General features: G+C 45.7%; 1 protein-coding gene across 2 annotated transcripts in view; it reads right to left on the reverse strand.

Moving 5' to 3' along the window:
* Positions 1–2,638: 2,638 nt before the first annotated feature.
* Positions 2,639–17,711, reverse strand: part of map3k22 (mitogen-activated protein kinase kinase kinase 22) — an 85,678-nt gene continuing 70,605 nt past the window's right edge. Inside the window, exons 11-17 of one of the 2 annotated variants that reach the window (XM_045710744.2) lie at positions 17,446–17,517; positions 16,370–16,537; positions 11,772–11,920; positions 10,873–10,986; positions 10,228–10,357; positions 4,284–4,461; positions 2,639–4,048 (exon numbers count right to left, since the gene is read on the reverse strand). In XM_045710744.2, coding sequence (XP_045566700.2) covers positions 3,820–4,048; positions 4,284–4,461; positions 10,228–10,357; positions 10,873–10,986; positions 11,772–11,920; positions 16,370–16,537; positions 17,446–17,517 — 1,040 coding nt within the window. In that variant the 3' untranslated portion in view covers positions 2,639–3,819. Of the gene's footprint in view, positions 4,049–4,283; positions 4,462–10,227; positions 10,358–10,854; positions 10,987–11,771; positions 11,921–16,369; positions 16,538–17,445; positions 17,518–17,711 lie in introns of both variants that reach the window. The other variant, XM_045710743.2, reaches the window with a different exon arrangement.

The following is a 17,711-nucleotide window of genomic DNA, read 5'->3' on the forward strand; positions in this document are numbered from 1 at the left end:
TAAACGGTGTTCCACCGTCAGGTGGGTTATTAAACGGTGTTCCACCGTCAGGTGGTTTATGAAACGGTGTTCCACCGTCAGGTGGTTTATTAAACGGTGTTCCACCGTCAGGTGGTTTATAAAACGGTGTTCCACCGTCAGGTGGTTTATTAAACGGTGTTCCACCATCAGGTAAAGATATTGTCTCCGGAACTAAGAGCAGTGTGAGACAAGGCAGTGACATGGATCAACAGTATTCACCAACAGTTTGTTCATGACTTAGTAACACTGTTTATAAGGAGATCATGTTGATGACAGTGACATGGTTATAAGGAGAGGGAGGATAGTGATGCATATGGCGATGGTACCTGACGTAGCCCGTTCCATAGCTGGCTGCTCCTTCTAGCCTCTCTTCCCATCCAGTCCTTTAGATTTGTTCTGCCTCTGCCAAGGTTACACTACTACTAAAGCCATGTCAAGTCTTTCTCAGCCCAAGATAAAACAGCATGAACCACCAGCCACAGTCTAGTGAGTGAGCCTCAGTCTGCCGATGGCTGAATCATGTAACTCAAGGCAATATGGTGATAGTATTGAATAATGTTTGGTTTGATATGATGCCTGGACCTGCTCAATCAGACCAGCTATTAAAACATTCCCCACAGTCTTTACATCAGATTCCCATTAGGTCCCATGCAGTAACAAGGCTAGCACAGTAGCCTACAGTTTACACCAAGCTGCCAGTCAACATCTGAGGACAACCTACAGCAGATGGGTCCTCGGTACAGGGAGACTATCTATCTATCTATCTATCTATCTATCTATCTATCTATCTATCTATCTATCTATCTATCTATCTATCTATCACACACTACCTACCTACCTACCTACAGCAGAGGGGTAGGTCCTCGGGACAGGGAGACTATCTGGAGTGAGAAAGTGGCTGAGAAATCCACGTTCTCTTTGTGCTAAATGTAAAGGAGGTCATGCGAGTACCTCCTCGTCCCGATTTCGCCCATACCTGGACTGAACTCAGGTGCCTTACTAGCACATGTGACCGCACTCCTGAAGCATCTTACCATTCGGCGCCACGTGAAACGCTAGCTAATCGCTGGCGGAAGTGGGGACACTTCAGACTGAAGTGTAGGTATCACACATCCACTCAGGTTACACTAACTTTCCTTGTCATTCTAAACAACACAGAGTACAGCTGAAGTGGGAAGTTTACATCCACTTAGGTTGGAGTCGTTAAAACTTGTTTTTCAACCAGTCCACAAGTTTCTTGTTAACAAACTATATAGTTTTGGCAAGTCGGTTAGGACATCTACTTTCTGCATGACACAAGTCATTTTTCCAACAATTGTTTACAGACAGATTATTTCACTTATAATTCACTGGATCACAATTCCAGTGGGTCAGAAGTTTACATACACTAAGTTGACTGTGCCTTTAAACAGCTTGGAAAATTCCAGAAAATGATGTCAAGGCTTTAGAAGCTTCTGATAGGCTAATTGACATAATTTGAGTCAATTGGAGGTGTACCTGTGGATGTATTTCAAGGCCTACCTTCAAACTCAGTGTCTCTTCGCATGTCTGGTTTATCCTTGGGAGCAATTTCCATACGTCTGAAGGTACCACGTTCATCTGTACAAACAATTGTACCCAAGTATAAAGACCATGGGACCACGCAGCCGTCATACCGCTCAGGAAGGAGACGCGTTCTGTCTCCTAGAGATGAACGTACTTTGGTGCGAGAAGTGAAAATCCATCCCAGAACAACAGCCTTGTGAAGATGCTGGAGGAAACAGGTACAAAAGTATCTATATCCACAGTAAAATGAGTCCTATATCGACATAACCTGAAATGCCGCTCAGCAAGAAAGAAGCCACTGCTCCAAAACCGCCATAAAAAATGCCAGACTACCGTTTGCAACTGCACATGGGGACAAAGATCGTACTTTTTGGAGAAATGTCCTCTAGTCTGATGAAACTGTTTGGCCATAATGACCATCGTTATGTTTGGAGGAAAAAGGGGGAGGTTTGCAAGCTGAAGAACACCATCCCAACCGTGAAGCATGGGGGTGGCAGCATCATGGTGTGGGGGGGCTTTGCTGCAGGAGGGACTGGTGCACTTCACAAAATAGATGGCATCATGAGGGAGAGAAATTAGGTGGATATATTGAAGCAACATCTCAAGACATCAGTCAGGAAGTTAAAGCTTGGTTGCAAATGGGTCTTCCAAATGGACAATGACCCCCAAGCATACTTCCAAAGTTGTGTCAAAATGGCTTAAGGACAACAAAGTCAAGGTATTGGAGTGGCCATCACAAAGCCCTGATCTCAATCCCATAGAAAATTTGTGTGAAGAACTGAAAAACCGTGTGTGAGCAACGAGGCCTACAAACCTGACTCAGTTACACCAGCTCTGTCAGGAGGAATGGGCCAAAATTCACCCAACTTATTGTGGGAAGCTTGTGGAAGGCTACCTGAAACGTTTGACCCAAGTTAAACAATTTAAAGGCAATGCTACCAAATACTAATTGAGTGTATGTAAACTTCTGACCCACTGGGAATGTGATGAAAGAAATAAAAGCTTTAATAAATCATTCTCTCTACTATTATTCTGACATTTCACATTCTTAAAATAAAGTGGTGATCCTAACTGACCTAAGACAGGGAATTTTTATTAGGATTAAATGTCAGGAATTGTAAAAAACAGAGTTTAAATGTATTTGGCCAAGGTGAATGTAAACTGCAGACTTCAACTGTATATGGAGTTGGAAGTTATCACAAAACATTTTCTGGATTTCAGGCTGAGGACTGATTCACTGGCTAAGAAATCAAAGTTCTACATGTGGGAAGTTATTTTTGTTTCCAACTCTGGGAAGAGGAAGGAGTATTACTGAACTCTCTTTGGACAGTTCTGTGCTGATGAACAATATACACTGGGATAGAACGAAACATGGCACATACATGTATTTTAACAGGCTGGTCAGCGTAAGAGAATTGCTTGCTTATACACAGTGAGTAACCATTCACAACAATACAAATGTTTGGTATTTTTCTCCAAACAGTGGAGAAAAAAAAAACATTTCTCTCATTATGAAATTATAAAAATGTAAAATATATTTACAGCATCCATTTTGATTATCCTGCATTGGGGCACCTACTGAATACATGGTTTAACATGTCCAACGGTCTCTTTCCGAATGAGAAAGAGCGTCATGTTGTAGAAAACAGGGTCATTCTGTAAAATGTACATAAATTCTATTTTACAACTTGTCATTCATTGTAAGGTGTTTGACAATTCAGACAAAACTAAAATGTACATATATCTCAGGTCAAAATATAGACCTCAACTGTTAAGGTAACTGCAAGTGTTCATCTAGGATGGATTAGAAAAATTGTTCACAATCCCCTTTTGAAGCAGAATATTACTCAAAGACGACTAAATGACAGTCCTGACAGGTCTGGGGTCAGTTAGCTGGTGGAGGAGAGAGACTGGGGCTCAGGTTATGATCAGGTCTGGGGTCAGTTAGCTGGTGAATGATCAGGTCTGGGGTCAGTTAGCTGGTGGAGGAGAGAGACTGGGACTCAGGTTATGATCAGGTCTGGGGTCAGTTAGCTGGTGAAGGAGAGAGACTGGGGCTCAGGTTATGATCAGGTCTGGGGTCAGTTAGCTGGTGGAGGAGAGAGACTGGGGCTCAGGTTATGATCAGGTCTGGGGTCAGTTAGCTGGTGGAGGAGAGAGACTGGGACTCAGGTTATGATCAGGTCTGGGGTCAGTTAGCTGAGCTGTGGAGAGGCCTGGAAGGCAGGGTGTCCCTGGGGGCGGGGTCAGAGGTCAGAACCCCCCTTGGACGAAGGGGTGTGAGAGGAGGTTTTCGGCCGTGGGACGCCACTTCTCCTCTATGAACACCTGGCGTACAAAGTCCCGGGCGGCCTCGGAAACGCCCTCCGGGAGGAAGGGCTTGGTGGGCTGTGTGGCTATCTTAAAGATAGCTGCCATGACCTCGTATTCCGCCCAGGGAGGCTTCTGGGTAAGCATCTCCACCACCGTGCACGCCACAGACCTGACAGACAAAAAATGTAAAATAAACTTTACGGAGACAGACCCACTTCATCTAGTACAGGAGACAAACATGAGAAATAAAATCAACTTTAACATTAGTGTATATTCTTAAACAAGGCAAGAAAATCAGGAATTTGTTTAACAAAAAAAACATTGATATCGCAAAACGTTCTTGTGGAAGTGTGAATGGCACTAAAAGAGCCATCAGAGCATCATGAGTCTATGCTATTTTTTACCAGACATCAGCTTTGCGTCCATATCCTTCTCCGTTGATGACTTCCGGGCTCATCCAGTAAGGTGTACCGGTGACGGTTTTGATTCCACTTCCTGACATACAGATGGTCTGGATGCGTTTACTGGCCCCAAAGTCCCCCAGCTTTATGTTGCCAGTGGAGTCTCTCAGGATGTTGGCACCTAGAGGACAACAGAGTTAGTATGAAGGAAAATACTAATACTATATAATATAATAAATACTACCACTATATAATATAATAAATACTACCACTATATAATATAATAATACTACCACTATATAATACAATAAATACTACCACTATACAATATAATAAATACTATAAAACTACCACTATATAATAAATACTATAAAACTATCACTATATAATATAATAATACTATAAAACTACCACTATATAATATAATAAATACTACCACTATATAATATAATAAATACTACCACTATATAATATAATAAATACTACCACTATATAATATAATAATACTATAAAACTACCACTATATAATATAATAATACTATCACTATATAATATAATAATACTACCACTATATAATATAATAATACTACCACTATATAATATAATAATACTATCACTATATAATAATACTATAAAACTACCACTAAATAATATAATAATACTATAATACTACCACTATATAATATAATAAATACTACCACTATATAATATAATAAATACTACCACTATATAATAATACTATAAAACTACCACTAAATAATATAATAATACTATAAAACTACCACTATATAATAATACTATAATACTACCACTATATAATATAATAATACTATAAAACTACCACTATATAATATAATAATACTATCACTATATAATAATACTATAAAACTACCACTATATAATATAATAATACTACCACTATATAATAATACTATAAAACTACCACTATATAATATAATAAATACTATAAAACTACCACTATATAATATAATAAATACTACCACTACATAATATAATAACACTATAAAACTACCACTATATAATAAATACTACCACTATATAATATAATAATACTATAAAACTACCACTATATAATATAATAATACTATCACCACTATATAATAATACGATCACTATATAGTATAATAATACTACCACTATATAATATAATAATACTACCACTATATAGTATAATAATACTATACTACTACCACTATATAAAATAATAATAATGCCACTATATACTATAATACTTTCACTATATAATATAATAATACTACCACTATATACTACAATAATACTACCACTATATAATACAATACTACCACTATATACTATAATAAATACTACCACTATATAATATAATAATACTATAAAACTACCACTATATAATATAATAAATACTATCACTATATAATAATACTATAAAACTACCACTATATAATATAATAATACTATAATACTACCACTATATAATATAATAATACTATAAAACTACCACTATATAATATAATAATACTATAATACTACCACTATATAATATAATAAATACTACCACTATATAATATAATAATACTATCACCACTATATAATAATACGATCACTATATAGTATAATAATACTACCACTATATAATATAATAATACTACCACTATATAGTATAATAATACTATACTACTACCACTATATAAAATAATAATACTGCCACTATATACTATAATACTTTCACTATATAATATAATAATACTACCACTATATACTACAATAATACTACCACTATATACTATAATAATACTACCACTACTATATAATACTATAATACTACCACTATATAATACTAAAATAATACTACCGCTATATAATATAATAACACTACCCCTATATAATACTGCCACTATATAATACAATAATACTACCACTTTATAATACTACCACTATATACTATAATAATACTACCGCTATATAATAATACTACCACTATATCATATAATACTACCGCTATATAATAATACTACCACTATATAATAATACAACACTACCACTAGTCTCTTGACACATGGGCCATAATCTTAGGTTCATTCACCTTCACAGTAGCACTATGGTAGTGAGGTAGTGCTACTGTGAAGGTGAATGAACCTACCGTAATGAGGTAGTGCTACTGTGAAAGTGACTGAACCTACGGTAATGAGGTAGTGTTACTGTGAAGGTTAATGAACCTACGGTAATGAGGTAGTGTTACTGTGAAGTTTAATGAACCTACGGTAATGAGGTAGTATTACTGTGAAGGTGAATGAACCTACGGTAATGAGGTAGTATTACTGTGAAGGTGAATGAACCTACGGTAATGAGGTAGTATTACTGTGAAGGTGAATGAACTTACGGTAATGAGGTAGTATTACTGTGAAGGTGAATGAACCTACGGTAATGAGGTAGTGCTACTGTGAAGGCGTATGAACCTACGGTAATGAGGTAGTGCTACTGTGAAGGTGAATGAACCTACGATAATGAGGTAGTATTACTGTGAAGGTGAATGAACCTACGGTAATGAGGTAGTGCTACTGTGAAGGTGTATGAACCTACGGTAATGAGGTAGTATTACTGTGAATGGATCAATGGTCCTGTCTGAATATGATTACAGGTTTCATCAGTCAGCTCTGGTGGAATGGTGAACGAGGTCAGACAGTAAAGTTAGACTAGCTCACACATTATGCAATCTCTATTGCACTCCACACTGCCCTTTCCCACCTGGACAAGAGAAACACCTATGTGAGAATGTTGTTCATTGACAACAGCTCAGTGTTCAACATCATAGTGCCCTCAAAGCTCATCACTAAGCTAAGGACCCTGGGACTAAACACCTCCCTCTGCAACTGGATCCTGGACTTCCTGACGGGACGCCCCCCAGGTGGTGAGGGTAGGTAACAACACATCCGCCACGCTGATCCTCAACACAGGGGCCCCTCAGGGGTGCGTGCTGAGTCCCCTCCTGTACTCCCTGTTCACCCACGACTCCAACTCAATCATCAAATTTTGTGACGACACGACAGTGATGAGACAGCCTATAGGGAGGTCTGAGACCTGGCCGCGTGGTACCAGGACAACAACCACTCCCTCAACGTCAGTAAGACCAAGGAGCCGATCGAGGACTACAGGAGAAAGAGGGGAGAGCACGCCCCCATTCACATAAACAGGGCTGTAGTGGAGCGAGTCAAAAGCTTCAAGTTCCTCGGTGTCCACATCACTAAGGATCTATCATGGTCCACACACCAACACATTCATGAAGAGGGCACGACAACGCTTCTTCCCCTCAGGAAGCTGAAAAGATTTGGCATGGACCCTCACATATCTTTAAAAAGTTCTACAGCTGTACCATCGAGAGCATCTTGACTGGCTCCACTTGGTATGGAAACTGCTTGGCATCTGACCGCAAGGCACTACAGAAGGTAGTGCGTACAGCCCAGTACATTACTGGGGCCGAGCTCCCTGCCATCCAGGACCTCTATACCAGGCGGTGTCAGAGGAAGGCCCTAAAAATTGCTACCAGGACTATCTGCATTGACCCTTTTCTACACTAACATGTCTGGCTCATTACTGCTACTACTGTTTATTACCAAATCAAAGATTACTTGTCACATGCGCCGAATACAACAGGTGTTGACCTTACAGTGAAATGCTGAATACAAGCTCTTAACCAAAAATGCAGTTTTAAGAAAATACCCCCCCCCCCCAAAAAAAGAGATATGAATAACAAATAATTAAGGAGCAGCAGTAAATAACAATAGCGAGGCTATATACAGGGGGTACCAGTACAGAGTCAATGTGGAGGCTATATACAGGGGGTACCGGTACAGAGTCAATGTGGAGGCTATATACAGGGGGAACCGGTACAGAGTCAATGTGGAGGCTATATACAGGGGGTACCGGTACAGAGTCAATGTGGAGGCTATATACAGGGGGTACCGGTACTGAGTCAATGTGGAGGCTATATACAGGGGGAACCGGTACAGAGTCAATGTGGAGGCTATATACAGGGGGTACCGGTACAGAGTCAATGTGGAGGCTATATACAGGGGGTACCGGTACAGAGTCAATGTGGAGGCTATATACAGGGGGTACCGGTACAGAGTCAATGTGGAGGCTATTCACAGGGGGTACCGGTACAGAGTCAATGTGGAGTTTATACACAGGGGGTACCAGTACAGAGTCAATGTGGAGGCTATATACAGGGGGTACCGGTACAGAGTCAATGTGGAGGCTATATACAGGGGGTACCGGTACAGAGTCAATGTGGAGGCTATATACAGGGGGTACCGGTACAGAGTCAATGTGGAGGCTATATACAGGGTATTACGGTACAGAGTCAATGTGGAGGCTATATACAGGGGGTACCGGTACAGAGTCAATGTGGAGGCTATATACAGGGGGTACCGGTACAGAGTCAATGTGGAGGCTATTTACAGGGGGTACCGGTACAGAGTCAATGTGGAGGCTATATACAGGGGGTACCGGTACAGAGTCAATGTGGAGGCTATATACAGGGGGTACCGGTACAGAGTCAATGTGGAGGCTATATACAGGGGGTACTGGTACAGAGTCAATGTGGAGGCTATATACAGGGGGTACCGGTACAGAGTCAATGTGGAGGCTATATACAGGGTATTACGGTACAGAGTCAATGTGGAGGCTATATACAGGGGGTACCGGTACAGAGTCAATGTGGAGGCTATATACAGGGGGTACCGGTACAGAGTCAATGTGGAGGCTATATACAGGGGGTACCGGTACAGAGTCAATGTGGAGGCTATATACAGGGGGTACCGATACAGAGTCAATGTGGAGGCTATATACAGGGGGTACCGATACAGAGTCAATGTGGAGGCTATATACAGGGGGTACCGGTACAGAGTCAATGTGGAGGCTATATACAGGGGGTACCGGTACAGAGTCAATGTGGAGGCTATATACAGGGGGTACCGGTACCAAGTCAATGTGGAGGCTATATACAGGGGGTACCGGTACAGAGTCAATGTGGAGGCTATATACAGGGGGTACCGGTACAGAGTCAATGTGGAGGCTATATACAGGGTATTACGGTACAGAGTCAATGTGGAGGCTATATACAGGGTGTTACGGTACAGAGTCAATGTGGAGGCTATATACAGGGTGTTACGGTACAGAGTCAATTTTGAGGCTATATACAGGGTGTACCAGTACAGAGTCAATGTGGAGGATATATACAGGGGGTACCGGTACAGAGTCAATGTGGAGGCTATATACAGGGGGTACCGGTACAGAGTCAATGTGGAGGCTATATACAGGGGGTACCGGTACAGAGTCAATGTGGAGGCTATATACAGGGGGTACCGGTACAGAGTCAATGTGGAGGCTATATACAGGGTATTACGGTACAGAGTCAATGTGGAGGCTATATACAGGGTGTTACGGTACAGAGTCAATGTGGAGGCTATATACAGGGTGTTACGGTACAGAGTCAATTTTGAGGCTATATACAGGGTGTACCAGTACAGAGTCAATGTGGAGGATATATACAGGGGGTACCGGTACAGAGTCAATGTGGAGGCTATATACAGGGGGTACCGGTACAGAGTCAATGTGGAGGCTATATACAGGGGGTACCGGTACAGAGTCAATGTGGAGGCTATATACAGGGGGTACCGGTACAGAGTCAATGTGGAGGCTATATACAGGGGGTACCGGTACAGAGTCAATGTGTGGGGTCACCGGTTTTGAGGTAATTGAAGTTAAACAAACCTAATATCTATCCTGTTGCCTAGTCACTTTAGTTCTAGTTATATGTACATACACTATATATACAAAAGTATGTGGACACCCCTTCAAATTAGTGGATTCGGCTATTTCAGCCCCACCCGTTGCTGACTGGTGAATAAAAATATCTCTGTACGATCATGTCGCTGTGTGACTGGACCTTTGATATCTCTGTGAACGATCATGTTGCTGTGAAGGTAGAAGACTCCCTGGAGGATCTGTCTGGTGTAGCGTCGCGTCACCTTCTCTGTCAGCGCCCCGTACGCCTTCAACTGGTCCTTAATGGAACCCTGAAACAGACAGACAGACTGGTCAGACAGACAGACAGGTCAGACAGACAGACAGACTGGTCAGACAGACAGACAGACAGACAGACTGGTCAGATAGACAGACAGACTGGTCAGACCGACAGAGAGACCAGACCGACCGGGGGGCCAGACAGACCGACAGGGGGGCCAGACCAGAGCGACCAGGACAGAGAGACCAGGACAGAGAGACCAGGACAGAGACCAGACAGGACAGGACAGAGACCAGACAAACGGACCGACCGACAGCTGCCCCCTACGCACCCCAGCCGCCCCCTACGCACCCCAGCCGCCCCCTACGCACCCCCAGCCGCCCCCTACGCACCCCCAGCCGCCCCCTACGCACCCCCAGCCGCCCCCTACGCGCCCCCAACGCACCCCAGCCGCCCCCAACGCACCCCAGCCGCCCCCCTACGCACCCCCAGCCGCCCCCTACGCACCCCCAGCCGCCCCCCATGCACCCCCAGCCGCCCCCTACGCACCCCAGGCATGAACTCAACAAAGATGGTGAGTTTCCTCTTCTCCAGGTCCCTCGAAGACCCGTAGTACTGAACGATCCGCTCGTGATGCAGGTTCTTCAACAACTGGACCTCACATTCCAGAGCATTCACCTCCTAGAGGGGGGAGAGAAAAGGGGAGAGAGGGGGAGATAAAGGGGGAGATAAACAGAGGGGAGAGAGAGAAGGGGGAGATAAAGGGGGAGATAAACAGAGGGGAGAGAGAGAAGGGGGAGATAAAGGGGGAGATAAACAGAGGGGAGAGAGAGAAGGGGGAGATAAAGGGGGAGATAAACAGAGGGGAGAGAGAGAAGGGGGAGATAAAGGGGGAGATAAACAGAGGGGAGAGAGAGAAGCGGGGGAGATAAACAGAGGGGAGAGAGAGAAGCGGGGGAGAGAGGGGGAGATAAACAGAGGGGAGAGAGAGAAGGGGGGAGATAAAGGGGGAGATAAACAGAGGGGAGAGAGAGAAGCGGGGGAGATAAAGGGGGAGATAAACAGAGGGGAGAGAGAGAAGGGGGGGAGAGAGGGGGAGATAAACAGAGGGGAGAGAGAGAAGGGGGGAGATAAAGGGGGAGATAAACAGAGGGGAGAGAGAGAAGCGGGGGAGATAAAGGGGGAGATAAACAGAGGGGAGAGAGAGAAGGGGGGGAGAGAGGGGGAGATAAACAGAGGGGAGAGAGAGAAGGTAAATCTGTGTTCTCAGGTAGCTCTGTGTTGTGACAGGTAAATCTGTGTTCTCAGGTAGCTCTGCGTTGTGACAGGTAAATCTGTGTTCTCAGGTAGCTCTGCGTTGTGACAGGTAAATCTGTGTTCTCAGGTAGCTCTGTGTTGTGACAGGTAAATCTGTGTTCTCAGGTAGCTCTGTGTTGTGACAGGTAAATCTGATCCCTCCCACTCACCTTGCTTGTTTCCTGACAGTCGGGGTCAAAGGGCACCTGTTTGGCGGCCAGCTCCCGTCCGGTGTCGGCGTCGTAACAGAGGTATACCTCCCCAAACGCCCCGCGACCCAGCAGCTTCCCCTGACGCCAGTTCACCGGCGCCTGCGGAGCTACAAGACAGAACACACCACACGTCATAAACTAGGAGGACACGCCACGTCTCCAGCCTAACACCTCCCACACGTCTCCAACCTAACACCTCCCACACGTCTCCAACCTAACACCTCCCACACGTCTCCCACCTAACACCTCCCACACGTCTCCAGCCTAACACCTCCCACACGTCTCCAGCCTAACACCTCCCACACGTCTCCAGCCTAACACCTCCCACACGTCTCCAGCCTAACACCTCCCACACGTCTGCAACCTAACACCTCCCACACGTCTCCAACCTAACACCTCCCACACGTCTCCAACCTAACACCTCCCACACGTCTCCAACCTAACACCTCCCACACGTCTCCAACCTAACACCTCCCACACGTCTCCAACCTAACACCTCCCACACGTCTCCAACCTAACACCTCCCACACGTCTCCAACCTAACACCTCCCACACGTCTCCAACCTAACACCTCCCACACGTCTCCAACCTAACACCTCCCACACGTCTCCAACCTAACACCTCCCACACGTCTCCAACCTAACACCTCCCACACGTCTCCAACCTAACACCTCCCACACGTCTCCAACCTAACACCTCCCACACGTCTCCAACCTAACCTCTCCCACACGTCTCCAACCTAACACCTCCCACACGTCTCCAACCTAACACCTCCCACACGTCTCCAACCTAACACCTCCCACACGTCTCCAACCTAACACCTCCCACACGTCTCCAACCTAACACCTCCCACACGTCTCCAACCTAACACCTCCCACACGTCTCCAACCTAACACCTCCCACACGTCTCCAACCTAACACCTCCCACACGTCTCCAGCCTAACACCTCCCACACGTCTCCAGCCTAACACCTCCCACACGTCTGCAACCTAACACCTCCCACACGTCTCCAACCTAACACCTCCCACACGTCTCCAACCTAACACCTCCCACACGTCTCCCACCTAACACCTCCCACACGTCTCCCACCTAACACCTCCCACACGTCTCCAACCTAACACCTCCCACACGTCTCCAACCTAACCTCTCCCACACGTCTCCAACCTAACACCTCCCACACGTCTCCAACCTAACACCTCCCACACGTCTCCAACCTAACACCTCCCACACGTCTCCCACCTAACACCTCCCACACGTCTCCAACCTAACACCTCCCACACGTCTCCAACCTAACACCTCCCACACGTCTCCAACCTAACACCTCCCACACGTCTCCCACCTAACACCTCCCACACGTCTCCCACCTAACACCTCCCACACGTCTCCAACCTAACACCAGGGTCTGTAGTGACAACTCTAGTACTGAGATGCAGTGCCTTAGACCGCTGTGCTACCTCGGGAGTATTACTACACTGTTGGAGCTAGGAACACAAGCATTTCACTACACCCACAATAACATCTGCTAAACATGTGCAAACGAGAGCAATCCAATTTGATTTGATCTATGGATAAGAATGCAGACGTGTTTGTGCTGATAAAAGAAGAAGGGTTGAATGAATTCAACTGTCTCAAAGTAAAATCAGAAACTGCACTGTTCACAAGTTCACAACCTTTGCAGTGAAATGCAGTACCGTGCAGTTCATAACGTCACCAGTAGATGTCAGCATGTGTATTGAGTAGATTCCCTACAGTCAAAAGTCATGAAAAGAAACACGAATGCAGCCTTGCAATGGGAGCTCCCGTACGGAGAAGTTAATTACGAAAATGTTTATTTTTTATTTATTTTTTTAAGTACCCTTTTTAATCCTCATGTTTGTGATATCCAAATTGGTAGTTACAGTCTTGTCCCATCGCAGCAACTCCAGTACGGACTCGGGAGAGGCGAAGGTCCAGAGCCGTGCGTCCTCCGAAACACGACCCTGCCAAGCCGCTCTGCTTCTTGACACACTGCTCACTTAACCCAGAAGCCAGCCGCACCAATGTGTCTGAGGAAACACCGTACACCTGGTGAAGGTGTCAGCGTGCACTGCGCCCAGCTCGCCACAGGAGTCGCTAGAGCGCGAAGGGACAAGAACATCCCTTCCGGCCAAACCCTCCCCTAACCCGGACGACACTGGGCCAATTGTGCATCGTCCCATGGGTCTCCCGGTCATGTACGGCTGTGACAGAGCCCGGGATCGAACCCAGATCTGTAGTGACGCCTCAAGTACTGCAGTGCCTAAGTCATTCAGCTCATCAGGAGGTCGTTAGAGGACCTGGTATGTCTCACTGTAACCAGGAGGTCGTTAGAGGACCTGGTATGTCTGTAACCAGGAGGTCGTTAGAGGACCTGGTATGTCTGTAACCAGGAGGTCGTTAGAGGACCTGGTATGTCTCACTGTAACCAGGAGGTCGTTAGAGGACCTGGTATGTCTGAATGTAACCAGGAGGTCGTTAGAGGACCTGGTATGTCTGTAACCAGGAGGTCGTTAGAGGACCTGGTATGTCTGACTGTAACCAGGAGGTCGTTAGAGGACCTGGTATGTCTGTAACCAGGAGGTCGTTAGAGGACCTGGTATGTCTGTAACCAGGAGGTCGTTAGAGGACCTGGTATGTCTGTAACCAGGAGGTCGTTAGAGGACCTGGTATGTCTCACTGTAACCAGGAGGTCGTTAGAGGACCTGGTATGTCTCACTGTAACCAGGAGGTCGTTAGAGGACCTGGTATGTCTGTAACCAGGAGGTCGTTAGAGGACCTGGTATGTCTGTAACCAGGAGGTCGTTAGAGGGCCTGGTATGTCTGTAACCAGGAGGTCGTTAGAGGACCTGGTATGTCTCACAGTAACCAGGAGGTCGTTAGAGGACCTGGTATGTCTGTAACCAGGAGGTCGTTAGAGGACCTGGTATGTCTGTAACCAGGAGGTCGTTAGAGGACCTGGTATGTCTGTAACCAGGAGGTCGTTAGAGGACCTGGTATGTCTGTAACCAGGAGGTCGTTAGAGGACCTGGTATGTCTCACTGTAACCAGGAGGTCGTTAGAGGACCTGGTATGTCTGTAACCAGGAGGTCGTTAGAGGACCTGGTATGTCTGTAACCAGGAGGTCCTTAGAGGACCTGGTATGTCTGTAACCAGGAGGTCGTTAGAGGACCTGGTATGTCTGACTGTAACCAGGAGGACGTTAGAGGACCTGGTATGTCTGTAACCAGGAGGTCGTTAGAGGACCTGGTATGTCTGTAACCAGGAGGTCGTTAGAGGACCTGGTATGTCTGTAACCAGGAGGTCGTTAGAGGACCTGGTATGTCTGTAACCAGGAGGTCGTTAGAGGACCTGGTATGTCTGTAACCAGGAGGTCGTTAGAGGACCTGGTATGTCTGTAACCAGGAGGTCGTTAGAGGACCTGGTATGTCTGACTGTAACCAGGAGGTCGTTAGAGGACCTGGTATGTCTGAATGTAACCAGGAGGTCGTTAGTGGACCTGGTATGTCTGAATGTAACCAGGAGGTCGTTAGTGGACCTGGTATGTCTCACTGTAACCAGGAGGTCGTTAGAGGACCTGGTATGTCTGACTGTAACCAGGAGGTCGTTAGAGGACCTGGTATGTCTGTAACCAGGAGGTCGTTAGAGGACCTGGTATGTCTGACTGTAACCAGGAGGTCGTTAGAGGACCTGGTATGTCTGACTGTAACCAGGAGGTCGTTAGAGGACCTGGTATGTCTGTAACCAGGAGGTCGTTAGAGGGCCTGGTATGTCTCACAGTAACCAGGAGGTCGTTAGAGGACCTGGTATGTCTGTAACCAGGAGGTCGTTAGAGAACCTGGTATGTCTGTAACCAGGAGGTCGTTAGAGGACCTGGTATGTCTGTAACCAGGAGGTCGTTAGAGGACCTGGTATGTCTGTAACCAGGAGGTCGTTAGAGGACCTGGTATGTCTGTAAACAGGAGGTCGTTAGAGGACCTGGTATGTCTCACTGTAACCAGGAGGTCGTTAGAGGACCTGGTATGTCTGTAACCAGGAGGTCGTTAGAGGACCTGGTATGTCTGTAACCAGGAGGTCGTTAGAGGACCTGGTATGTCTCACTGTAACCAGGAGGTCGTTAGAGGACCTGGTATGTCTCACTGTAACCAGGAGGTCGTTAGAGGACCTGGTATGTCTGACTGTAACCAGGAGGTCGTTAGAGGACCTGGTATGTCTCACAGTAACCAGGAGGTCGTTAGAGGACCTGGTATGTCTGTAACCAGGAGGTCGTTAGAGGACCTGGTATGTCTGTAACCAGGAGGTCGTTAGAGGACCTGGTATGTCTGTAACCAGGAGGTCGTTAGAGGACCTGGTATGTCTGTAACCAGGAGGTCGTTAGAGGACCTGGTATGTCTGTAACCAGGAGGTCGTTAGAGGACCTGGTATGTCTGTAACCAGGAGGTCGTTAGAGGACCTGGTATGTCTGAATGTAACCAGGAGGTCGTTAGTGGACCTGGTATGTCTCACTGTAACCAGGAGGTTTATATTGGTCTGTAACTCACATTTGTATGCTTCCCTGCGGGGGCAGCTCTTCTCTGTGACTCGGCCCAGTGTTCGGAGGTCGCTGTACTGCAGAGTACTGTCTCCGTTGTACCTCCGGGACTGACTGGATGGAACCAGCTGAAACAGGTTCTCCTGAGGCATGAAGCTCCGAGGGAACGTCCTCCGACCTGGACACACACAAGTAAATTTTTATGCAGAACCATGTTAATTTTACTAAACAGTACACAGGCATACACACACAGTTCTGAGTACGACAACGGACCGTTAAAGCAAGCATACTACCAACTATCACCTTCTGGTGATGAAAGATTACGCATATTATGGACACGTTGGAACTGCGGATAGTTGGAGGTTTAAAAACCTGGTAACATTTACTTGGAGGAGGTTTAAAAACCTGGTAACATTTACTTGGAGGAGGTTTAAAAACCTGGTAACATTTACTTGGAGGAGGTTTAAAAACCTGGTAACATTTACTTGGAGGAGGCTTAAAAACCTGGTAACATTTACTTGGAGGAGGCTTAAAAACCTGGTAACATTTACTTGGAGGAGGCTTAAAAACCTGGTAACATTTACATGGAGGAGGCTTAAAAACCTGGTAACATTTACTTGGAGGAGGTTTAAAAACCTGGTAACATTTACTTGGAGGAGGTTTAAAAACCTGGTAACATTTACTTGGAGGCTTAATCAAACTAGTCAGATTATTTTCTGTTATTACTGTCTTACTGTGTAACGATAGAGCAGCATTGTTCAGGAGAAAGCCCTTTTACTGTGTAATAATAGAGCAGCATTGTTCAGGAGAAAGCCCTCTTACTGTGTAACGATAGAGCAACATCGTTCAGGAGAAAGCCCTCTTACTGTGTAACGATAGAGCAACATCGTTCAGGAGAAAGCCCTCTTACTGTGTAACGATAGAGCAACATCGTTCAGGAGAAAGCCCTCTTACTGTGTAACGATAGAGCAACGTCGTTCAGGAGAAAGCCCTCTTACTGTGTAACGATAGAGCAACATCGTTCAGGAGAAAGCCCTCTTACTGTGTAACGATACAGCAACATCGTTCAGGAGAAAGCCCTCTTACCATCGCTGTAGTCTTTGCTGCCATTGGACAAGTGGAATTGACGAGGGAAAGTTCCTCCTTTACTGTGGCGCCCTGCAGGGGGAGCAGAGACAGAGATTTAGCCAGCCAGTCATCCAGTCCCCCCCCCCCCCCCCCCCAGCCAGCCAGCCAGCCAGCCAGCCAGCCATCCATCCATCCATCCAGCCAGCAATCCATCCAGCCAGCCAGCAATCCATCCATCCATCCAGCAATCCATCCAGCCAGCCAGCCTGCAATCCATCCAGCCA

Source organism: Salmo salar, chromosome 29 (assembly GCF_965601325.2).
Source record: "Salmo salar chromosome 29, fSalSal1, whole genome shotgun sequence".
NCBI classification, from domain to species: Eukaryota; Metazoa; Chordata; class Actinopteri; order Salmoniformes; family Salmonidae; genus Salmo; species Salmo salar.